General features: G+C 48.2%; 1 protein-coding gene across 3 annotated transcripts in view; it reads left to right on the forward strand.

The window, feature by feature from the left end:
* Positions 1-7,292, forward strand: part of PROSER2 (proline and serine rich 2) — a 29,197-nt gene extending 21,905 nt beyond the window's left edge. For all 3 annotated transcript variants that reach the window (XM_074357973.1, XM_010947727.3, XM_074357974.1), the window contains 2 exons: positions 2,445-2,697; positions 4,364-7,292. In XM_074357973.1, coding sequence (XP_074214074.1) covers positions 2,445-2,697; positions 4,364-5,334 — 1,224 coding nt within the window. In that variant the 3' untranslated portion in view covers positions 5,335-7,292. The remainder of the gene's footprint in view (positions 1-2,444; positions 2,698-4,363) is intronic.
* Positions 7,293-11,143: the final 3,851 nt, after the last annotated feature.

Here is an 11,143-nt window from a genome sequence, read left to right on the forward strand (position 1 = left end):
ATTTTTATATGTGTGGATAGAGGAAGTATGCATATATTTAAATCAAGTTAAGACAGCTCCATTTTTCTTATCTGGGTTTTTTTCACTTAACAGTATATTTTTTGAAAACACCATTTAAAATGGCTGTTTAATATTCCATCTGTGAATGTGCCCTGACTTATTCAACCATACCCTTATTGTTGGACATTTTAAGTGGTTTCTTGTTTTCTTGCTACTATAAATACTGATATAATTAATATACTTGTGCGTATCTATGTGTGTGTATGTGTGTGTGTGTGCATGTGTGTGTTGCCATAGAGGAACTGACTCACAGATACATGCTTTCTCTCGTAACTTTAGTTTTTCCTGTGGTTAATAATAGCTCTGGTTTTATTTGCTTGCTTTGCTCGTGTTCTGTGTTGCGTGTTCTGCTTTGATGTATCCCCGTGGCCTGCTCTGAGCTGGGCTGGTTCACAGCACAGCTGACATCCCGGGGATGTCTCCGCTCTCCAGGCGTTCCTGCAGCTTTCTCTCTTCTCTTCTGTCTCCTTGGCTCTGCGTCTTTCTTCTTGGTTCCTCCCTTGTGCAGGGGAATGACCCCAGCCCCACTGGCCCAGCAGTAGCTTCCTAAGAAAGGCATGCGGTGGGAGGGGGAAGTCCACGGTGCAGACCTTGTGTTTTTCTTAAAAACACTGTCATTCTCCTGTAACCTTCACTTGGTTTTAGGTATGGAATTCTAGTTCTGAATTCATCTGGAATTTGGGAGGAATCACAGCATTGTCTCCCGGCTTCCAAGGCTGTGGCCATTCTTATTCCTCAACTTTTGTTACGTGACGTGCTTTCCACTCTGGGAGGCTCTCAGGATCAATCCTGGTCTCCAGTGACTGAAATTTCACAGGGCTGGGCCTTGGCATAAGCCAATTTTATTCTTCCTCAGGTCCTTCTCATGGACCCTCCGACCTGGAAACTCGCCTCCTGTTTAAGGAAATTTCCTTGGGTTCTTTTACTTGTTTACTCTGATCATTTCTTCCCCCTTGTTTTTCCTGATTACTCTTTCTGGAACTCTTATTACTCAGAGGTTGGCCTTCCACACTTATTTTCTAATGATCTGCTTAAAAAATTTTTTTTGACTTTTTATTGTACTTTTCCAGTTTCTCTGTTTGATCTCTAGGCTTTTATTTCGCTTTTCATCTCCTGTCGTAGTTTTAATTTCTGAGGCTCTTTACTGTCTCCGAGTTTTTTAAAACAGCATCCGATTCTTGTTTATGGATTCAGTCTCTCCTGTGATCCCTCTGAGGGTATTTGTGATCATCTTTCTGGATTTTTTCACCGTTCTGCAGAGTTGGCTTCTTGAAAGTTGCCTTTTTTCTTCTTGTCTGGTTTTGATGCGTCTTCCGTGTTAAAGGTGTTTCTCAGGTGCGTGGCGATCATTAGCTGTATGCATACACGTAAGAGCAGGATGTTAAGAAACTGATGAAAACATCTGTGCTGGGGTGTGTTGACTGTGATTTCAACTGGGGGGTGATCTTGCTGAGCTGTTTCACTGGGGAGCCTGTGATGTCAGCCACTTGGCTGCTGGGCCATTCAGTTCCCCAGAGAAGACCTTTCCCATCCTCTGTCCAGGGGGTCAGTTTGGAGTCAGTAGGGTTCTTGACCATTAACTCGGCCTGTTGCCCCCCCCCCCCTTCAGATCCCTCTTTCACCTTCTTTGAAGAGTAAACATCTAGCTTTCTGTCCAGGGGCCCTAACTGCCCCTGGAAGAGACTCTCGTCCAGTTCTGCTCTTTGCAACATCATCTTAGCCACACTTCCAGAACCACCCAGCACAGCCACACCCTGTGCTGAGCCTCCGGGGTTGGCGGATGGGTGGGTGGGTGGGGTCCCTCCAGGTTGATTCCTGGCTCCCGCAGCTGCTGATTAAAAGTCGCCTTCCTTGGGTCTTCTGAGTCTTACCATCTGTCTTCCTGTCCTCTACCCTCCCAAGTGCAATGTTGCTGTCATCTCTCTTCCTGTTACATTTGTCTTTGTGATTGTGCCTTTAAAAAAATGATAATAACAAAGCCCACTTTTGTTTTAGTGAGGTTTCCTGAGGGAGCAGAGATAACTATGTTAGTTCACTGTCTTTAACCAAAGAGTCCCTCATCGCTGTTACAGGGAAACCAAGTGTATCTGTTGGCGCTAAGCTGACAAGGTCCCTCCTGAGGAGGTGCTGACAGATTGCTTTCTTGTTATCGACTCAGTAGGAACCACAAGTCTCTAAGACCCTTTATTTGCTACCCACTTTGTACAGCCTTCTTAGTCATGCAGTTAGAATGGTAAAGGACACACAGGCAGAGGTGGGTTGGGGGGGTCACCTGAATGGTACCCTCTCCCCGGGCGAGAAATTGGAGGATGCCATGAACTCCACCCCAGGCTCTGTATTGTGGGTTTTTTATCCTCATTCCTAATCCTCAAATCTTTTGCCAGGATGATGAGAGCCTGAAGTATCTCACACATGAGGAAAAGGACGTCCTCCTGTTTTTTGAAGAGACGATTGATTCCCTGGAAGATGACTTTGAGGATCAGGTCCTGAGTGACGGTGATGCCCAGGGCCACTCTCCACAGCCTCTGGAAGAGAGCACTTCCGGTCACTCCGAGCCAGAGGATGTCGTGGACTTGGTGCAGCCAGGACCTGCAGCCGAGGGACCCGAAAGCCTTCAGGATGTGACAGAGGCAGCAGGTGAGGACAGAAGCGCGGATCCCTGACCTCGGACTTGGCGTGCCATGTGGTGCAAGACACAGAGGCCCTCCTTTCTGTTGTGGTTTTGTGTTTCCAGGAGGGACGCTTGGAGGGGCTGATCAGATTTTTGTTTGTAGGGTAGAAACAGCCTCCTGGTATTCTGACAGCCCAGCCAAGGAGGAGCCCTTATGACATACTAGGATGAAAACACATGAAGGGAAATTCCAGAAGGGCTAGAAGAAAGAGTGAGACTAACTGGGCAGGCAAATAGGTTGTGTACACACATGAAGGAAGAAAACTGGAATTGGCTTCGGATAACAAGTCCATTCTACAAAGAGAACCTACAAAGGACTTGAACTTTAGCCCTTGAAGTTTAATCTCAGTTCTTGTGCAAGATTATACCCCTCCTCCAAGGTGGGAGTATTTGAACTGAGAAGTCAGCTGGTTTAGGAAAACAGAAAATGATCAAAACATGAAATTCAGCTCAGCATCTACTTTGTACATTTTGCCTGACTCAGGGGGCATCAGAGCAGAGGTCTGGTTTTTTTTTCCCCCTTGAGCCCTGTGATAGGACCAGAGGAAGATGGACAAGGAGAAAACTTTCTTCCAATTTTTTTTTCCCGTTTGGAAAAGATATTGGAAATGTGGGCAAGGGGATAAGGACTGGAAAAGATGCGGGAAAAAATAGGAGGGAAAATCTTTGCTTTGCTAACTACAAAATACTGCCATTTATCACAAGCCTCCAAAAATACACCACCTCCCCCCTTTTTTTGTAAGCAAAGTTGTGTATTACACAGAATTTCACGTACCATGGTTATAGGTTCCAAATATGGGGCTGAGTTTGCAGCCGTCTCTTCAAAGAAGAAGCTTAATATAAATTTCCCATTTTTATCACACGTCATTTTTGAAGTGTAGTTCCTAAAATTAGCTTCAACCAGCTGATCCTTTTAAAATGTCAGATCATATAACTGTACCAAGGAAAACACGTTTTGAAAGTAAGCCACTTGCCCATCAGTTCTCTAACATGATGTTTTCATAACAATTTCAAGTACCCTGCCTGCGGCAGGCATTGTGTGAGATTCTGAAGAGGCAGAGATAAATCCACGGCTCCCAGTTTTGCAGCAGACACAGGTGTATAAGTGCAGAGAAGTGGGAAGAGACGGGTGATCAGTGCATGTCAGGATGCAGTAAAGGCTCACGGGGGCTGGCGTATTAAATTCTAACTGAGGCTGTCAGCAAACGTTTGTTTCTACAGTAAAGTGATACATCCAACTACCCTTCATCTAGAAAGACCTGATGGAGGGGTTGGTGGGTGTCACAGACTTCCCAGCCTCCATTTCCCCTTTGTAAAATCCCCCATAAGTAAGTTGCTTCCTCCTCTTACATGTCTCGGGATGCTGGCTCCTTAGAAGGAGCTTTTCCACTATGCTTCCCAGGGACCGACCACTTCTGGCTTGTAAATCTGTCCCCGCACTAGTTCATTCCTTCTCGTCATGTGGTTATGAGCATCATAGACTAGTTCTCTGTCGCTGGTCCAGGGAACTGGGTAGAGGGAGCTTAGTTTACAGGAGGTTCTGTTGAGACCCTCGTAAATTCATTCAAAAGGAAACATAATGCATTTATCTCTTCCTACGGTGGGAGCTTATGAGGATTCTCTCCTTTTCAGGGGCTGGCCCTGTTGGAAAGGAAGACATCCCTGCCCTTGGATGCAGGGAACAGGATGCTGAGAAGTCTCCCCCACCAGACCCCCCAGGTCCCGAGGCCTTCCCCCTGCCGCCCTCCCCACCTGTCCCCGCAGCCCCAGCCCACCCCAAGAGAGAGCCGGCTCCTCCAGCAGAGCACCCAAAACTTCCCCGCTCGGTCCCCACTCCGCTTGTCATCGCCCAGAAGATGTCTGAGAAGTCGGCAGGAAACGAGGCGCTTTCACCCACATCCCCCTCCAGGGAGAGCAGGCCCGGGGAATGGAGGACACTGACTTCCACAGCCCCTCGGCACGGAGACCACTCCCTGTGGCACAGACACGCGGCCCAGACGGCGCCCAAGATCCACCGCTTCCCGAGCAACATCAGTGTGACCAACAGCGCCGGGAAGGACTTCAATAAGACCATCTCCAAGGCTGCGGTCAACGTGCAGGAGCGCAAAGCCCAGGTCCTGGCCAACATCAATGGGGCCTCTTTCCTCTCCACGGGGGAGATGGAGGACCGGGCCCAGAGGGGCGACCTCGTCGAGCAGAGAAGCATCTCTCCAGAGCAGAGCCAGGCAGGCCCTATCCAGGAAGCCGTCCCCATGCAGGGCGGGGCCCACGGCGGCCAGCAGTCCAGAGGCGTGCAGACGGAACAGTCCCTGCCGCTGGCCAACGGCTTCCAGAGCATCCACGAGGTCCTCAAGAGCCAGCCCGGTCCCTTTGTCTCCACGGGGAAGACAGTCACCTTCCGTCCGGACCCGGCTCTCCCCAGCAAACTTGCGCCCCGGCAGCCAGACTGCGGCCAGGATGCGAGGAAGCGGTCGGGCTCGCTTCCCAGGGCTGTGGGGTTCAGACCCCAGGGCATCACTGTCCAGTTCTCGGGCCGGGGCTCCACGGAGGAGGCTCGTCGGGAGGCCCTGCGGAAGCTCGGCCTCCTGAAGGAGAACTTGTGATGGAGAGTGAGCAAGGGGGCAGGGTTGCCAGGTCCGTTGGGCCAATGATGGATGTGCACTTGCGTGCAGTGCAGCCGCAAAGCCCTGACTGCGGGACTGGGTGGAGGGCTGGAGATGCTGTAGCCTGGCTGCCCGGCTCCCTTCCGCATCTGGGCTGGGGCATCCTTCTGTACCAGAGGGTTCCGCACCATAACTTGTCTTCCTTTTCCAAAAGTTCGGAGAATAACCTTGAAAACCTATAGGTTTCTGTGATTCGTGAATGCCATGGTTCTTAGATCTCCATGAGGAGGGGGGCTGGGTCTGATTTTTTTGTTACTGAGTCTTTAACCTTTTATCCCGAGAGCATGACAGGAACAGCAGTTTAGATCTCTTATACTCGATTCTCTGAAAAAGGGAGCCTCTGCTCCTCTCCAAGAAAAATAAAGAAGAAATGCTTGTTCAGTTTTCATAGTGTCTTAAAATACTTTTTTGGTTTTCTGGTTTGTGTTTGAAGGGTGAAAGATTGTATGTTAGGCTGAGATATGCCTTTGTTTCTTCATATAATTTGGTTTGCCCAGTTGTCTTTTTTTTAATTGAAAATGTAAACCTTTGGAGTATGATTTACTGTAATTTTGAGTTATGGGAGTGGAATAGAAAAGTTGAGTTTGGAAAAGGTGGTAGTTTTAAGAAAGTAAGTCTCAGGCTACAAGGTCTGTGTTACTGGGAGCTACGTGTATGGGCGGGCGCGGTGTATATACATGTATATGATATGTGTTCATAGATACATATATATGCTATCATACAGATACAGGTGGTGTGATGCACACACATTATTACATCTCTATAAACTTCTTAAAATCCTATTACATAACTACAGGATGCAGGCACTTCTTAGTCTTCTGACGGACATGCCATCTCAGCGTCGAGATGACGACACGGAAATTGTTACTTCCAAATAAGGACGTCTTTTAAGGACACATTTCCATAACATTCCGGTGAACCAAAGTGCTTTTTCCTCAACAATGTGTTTTGTTCCCAGTTAAATAGGCCAAAGAAGCTTCCAAAGAAGCAAGGGGAAGTTCCTTTCTTAGTGAGGTACACGTTTAAAGATTTCGTACGTCACCTGATTTTAACCTAATTTTAATTTATCACCTAATTTTAGTTTTGCATGTTCCGAGGTGGTTGGTAAAGAAGGAAACGAAAGAGCCTCAACGTCCCCCGTGTTCCGTGGGCAGGACCTTAGGATTAATTTAAAAGGGAAAAAAAACAGCAAATAGGTTACACAGCACAAAAGGAACTGGTCTTCTCCCAGACAATGTCCTACATGCGGAGGTGTAGCCGTGAGCATTATTATCCAAACTATTTCAGGCTGGAGTCCTAAACCTCTAAAAATAGACCTGGGAAGGGCCACGATTGAAAGTCACGCCCTTCTGTTGTGTGTCTCAGGCACTATCACCGAATCTGTTTTTTTTTTCCTGTTGAGTATCATTTAAGCTCAACCTTCTAAATGTGCTGTGAAGAACAATTTTCATAGTATTCAGTTTGCCTTGTAAGTTCCATAAAATGATTGTAATGTTCTTGTTAGAACAACAGTATTTTGCCCAGTCCTTGTCCTCCTGAAATAATCTCATAGATTCTTGATGGTCTTAATTTAAATAGGTGCTTTGATTTTAGATTTGATTTTTTTTATTTTAAAAATAGTTTTTATTTGATTCCTGTTTATGTTGGATTTGTTTAAAGGATTCCTGGGGGCTGTGAAATTCCTTTTTACAGAGCGAGATGCCATGTTACACAGTGTTTAAAAATAGAGGGTCTTGATATGGCTATCGTTTTAAACATCCCTCGTATTTGAGGATTATTTCCTTCTGTCTTATCCTCTGACTTCATTGTGATTAAGGTGAACTTGACTATATGTTAGTATGTTTGTTCCCATAAATGACATTTTTGAAAAATAAATTTAGAGGTCTGTTTTAACTAAACTTTGTTTTTGCATTTTATGCTTATTCTCAGTTATTTTCTTTTAAATGGTATGTCCTTTCCTTCTATTTATTCATAATTTCTTCTCCCTCTTTATTCATAATTATACTGACTGTTACTCTGGTTTCTTGTGCCCCAAACCCTAATAATTAAAGCCATATGTTTTGTACAGGGTTCAAATTATAGCTACTAATGAGCTAACCTGGATGCATATGTATTGCCTTAACAAAAACAACTAGTTTTCGAGAGGCATTTGTTTCCTTGCCATAACTACAGGATGGGACATTCTTCAAGAGTTACCTTCAAGGCAATTTTAAGGACCATACTTCAAAGCAAACTTGTAATGAAAAGGAAAGCTGAATCTTGAATACTCAGGTTTTTTTTCAAATGATGATTGTAAATCAGTCCCCATTTTTCTGAAACTCCTTTGTACTAATACTTAAAATAAGGAGAAAAAAATTCTCCTTTGTTTTTAGGCAAAGCAAATGTTCAAATGGCCAGATCAGAGTCTGCAGACGGTGGGTAATGCCTTGCAGGTTCCAGGGTAGCAGTGTCTGCTCCAGGCCTCTCCTCCCCATCCTCCTCTGATATTTGCTGAGTGCCCAGACTTATCTTCATAAAATTGGTGGAAATGCTGAGCTTTGCTTTCCTCTCCCCAGGGACATAAGGCTTGTGGGGGAGAAAATGCAGAGGTGGCGGTGTCCCGCCCATGTCGCTGAGTCTCTCAAGACGCCGAGGGCTCAGCCTGAGCTGTGCCCATGCTCTCTGCCCGCCTTCCACCACACAGGCTGCCTTCCTGACTTGGACAGCATGCGATTCTTTACTCAAAGTTCCTGATGGGTTAACTCCCAGCGGAGGCTCCCCACCCGAAACGAGCTTTCATGAAGAGCTTCATCGTGCTGATTGTAGGTCCCTTGGGAGTGAATTTTTTATTTGTTAAAAAAAAAAATCAGAAATGTCCTCTTTACTGACTTTCTACAGAATTCCCTGACTACGAGGAATTTTACCTTGCAGAGGATTTGGTGGTGGTGTGTTTGATGCAGGTGATCTAACAAATCAGTTCTTTATGTTTATTCAAGAGGAATGAAGGGAGAGAAGTGAGATAAACATGAAAACAATTTACTCTTATCAGGAAACTTCGGGGCTTCCTTCCCCGACCTGTGATCGGGCCAGGAGGAAGGGGAGGGCGTGGGGAATGCTCACCTGTGAAAGGGTTGTGTTTTCATTGAAATGACAAGTCACCAAACAGGTTTTGTTTCTTCTCTTCACAACAAGGCTCTTTTTCCCTGCTTCAAAGTATGGGGAACAAGTTCCCATATCCTTCACTAATCTACTTGCTGCACAAGCCCCGCTTTCAGATATCTGAGAAAAGAGAAGGCAGGGCTGCCCGCTGCCCTCGGCCTGGGAAAGCGCCCCCGCCGCCTCCTGCTCGCTGACCACAGCCCTCTCCTGTCCTGCTGCCCAGCCCCACCCCACCCGCACTCCTGCCAGAAGCACCCTCTTCTCTAAGAGCAAACTTGCTGCTGGGGAACAAATCCATCTGTCTGCACAAGGCTGGGCAACAGGACGGTGACCGAAGGGCACTTCCCATCCCACTCTTTTTAGCATAAAAACCATCTGCCTTTGTGTGTGATGGTTGCGTTTCTTCAGAAATGTCTATTGCCTTGAAAACAACAACAGCAACAACTCTTTCCTACACACTCCAAACCCCTAAGACTTCAGGAATTCCTGATCACCACAGTCACTCTCCCTCCTGGATACTGTCTTTCTCTCGGGGACACTGACAACCCCCAGGAGACAGGTGAGGCTGCCCTGCCAGGTACAAACCTGGCTCTTAATGATGCACTTCAAGCTTGCTTCTTATCATCTCAACTGCATGAACTTTCTTTCTATCCAATAAGTTACAAGAGGGGAACACAGTGATCGGCAGAAATGACCTGAAAAGTCTGAACGACAAGCCAACCCAGTATTCTCTGACCCAGGTGGGGAGAACCATAAGCCTCCCTAAGGAGCTGGGGGTGCTCTCTGCAGAAATGCTCTTTGCCTCCTGATTCCGTGGCAACCCCCTCAATCTGTCTGCCAGGGGTGTCTCTCCTGATCCTCACTACTTCTTCGGGATCCCTGAACCCAGCTATTTCCCTGGCAGGGCAGGACTCCTGAGGCTCAGGAAGCATTTCGGAAACCCATCCTAGTTTTGTGAAGGCCCCAGGCTTACTTTCTGGGCGCAGAAAGCCCTAGTGTGGTGGCTTCCATTCAGGATTCCGGGATGGCCCCCACCCCATGTCCCCCTGCCCACCCCCCAAAGCGGGTGGCAGATGTGACAGTCTGACTGGGCCAGGGGTAAGACTTCCCATTTGGAAGCTGAGGTTAATGGAACTTAGTCATTGATAAACAGGTCACTTCATAAACTCCAACAGCTGAGTATCTGTGTGTTTAAAGCAGAGCTGCCAAGGGTAGTAGTAACCTAAGTTCTGGAAATACCTTTAAGGGGCGGGGCTGAGTCAGCAGGCCCTCGGCGTGTCAGGGAGCTGGGAGCTCTGTGCACGTGTGTGCCTGCTGGCTTTTAGGGGCCTGGCCGGCGTCTGCCCTCAGCGTCCTCTGACGCTTTTGTGTGGTTAGACACCCTGTGAGTATTGGGACACGCGTAAGAGGCTTGCCCTTGTTACTAAAGATGCATTCAGGTCTCTGTGGCCTTTAAAGAAATTACGTAACTCCTCCTGGAACTCACATCTCTGACGGGTCCCTGCGATGGCTGTGCCTCAAAGTTCTCTTCAGCGTCTAACTAGCTCTGTTGTACTGCAGTTTCCTCTTCCACACAAGAGGATGGGATTTATCCTATTTGACCATCTGTGCAGTGTCTAAGCATTCCCAATTTGGGGGCAATAACTTCTGTCTGGTGAAGACAATTTTAAAGAGTAGGAAGGGGCAGGTAGGGCCTTTCCACACATGGTGGCCAAGGTGCCTCGCCCTCTAGAGGCTCGGTTTCCAGACTCAGAGCTCAGGGCACACGCAACCGGGCTCGTCCCAATTCCTAGTCCGTATGTCTGTGAAACTCCGTAGAGCTCTTTGTTTTGTCAGTCCCATCTTCGAGGCCAAATGACCTGAATGAAAATGTTTCTAACGTGAAAGGGTCATCTGAAGCTTGCCTTCTTCACGGCAAAGCTCAGGAGGTGAACCTAATGGTGCTATGACACACGGCGGGCTGTGCTAAACGTCGTCACTCAGGCCCTGTGACCGCGCGCTTCTTATGGATGAGAAAACGCAGGCTCCTCTCCCCTTCACAAGGGCCTCTTGGGGACCCTGGGTGCTCACCCTGCTGGTGCCAGCTGTAAACCCCCTGCTTCCTGCACCTTCCGTGAAGCCACCCAGGCTGTGCTGGGCTGATGCTGCCACCTTCCACCCTGCCTTCTCCCGGAGGCTGCCCTGCTCCTCCCCTGCAGAGCTTCTCTGCCACCCCCAGCACTGCCTCACGTGCTCTGCCCTCGGGGGATCTCACCCCTGGTTTGTACTGTGGTCAAGCTTCAGCTGATAGGGGCCGGGCCTGTCTTTAGGGGTAAGAGGAGAGAGGGTGAAGTCAGGCTTGGTGGAAAGAGAGTGCCAGTGGGCTGAGGAGGTCTTGAAAGTGAGGCACCGGCATCCCCAGGCCTCCCACCTCCTTGCCAGCTGGGCTGGGGTGCCTCGACGCTCTGCGGGTGACCTCTGCCTTGGGGGGTCCGGTTCAAAGCAAGTCCTCGGGCTGTATCCCTCCTCCTCCTCCCTCCCTCGGGACTTCGTTCTGGAGCCCGGAGTTGCCAGTGGTGGCTTCCAGCACCCCCGCGCAGGACTCCCACGCACACAACTGAATGAGCTCACC

The sequence above is a fragment of the Camelus bactrianus genome, chromosome 35, assembly GCF_048773025.1.
Source record: "Camelus bactrianus isolate YW-2024 breed Bactrian camel chromosome 35, ASM4877302v1, whole genome shotgun sequence".
Lineage (NCBI taxonomy): Eukaryota > Metazoa > Chordata > Mammalia > Artiodactyla > Camelidae > Camelus > Camelus bactrianus.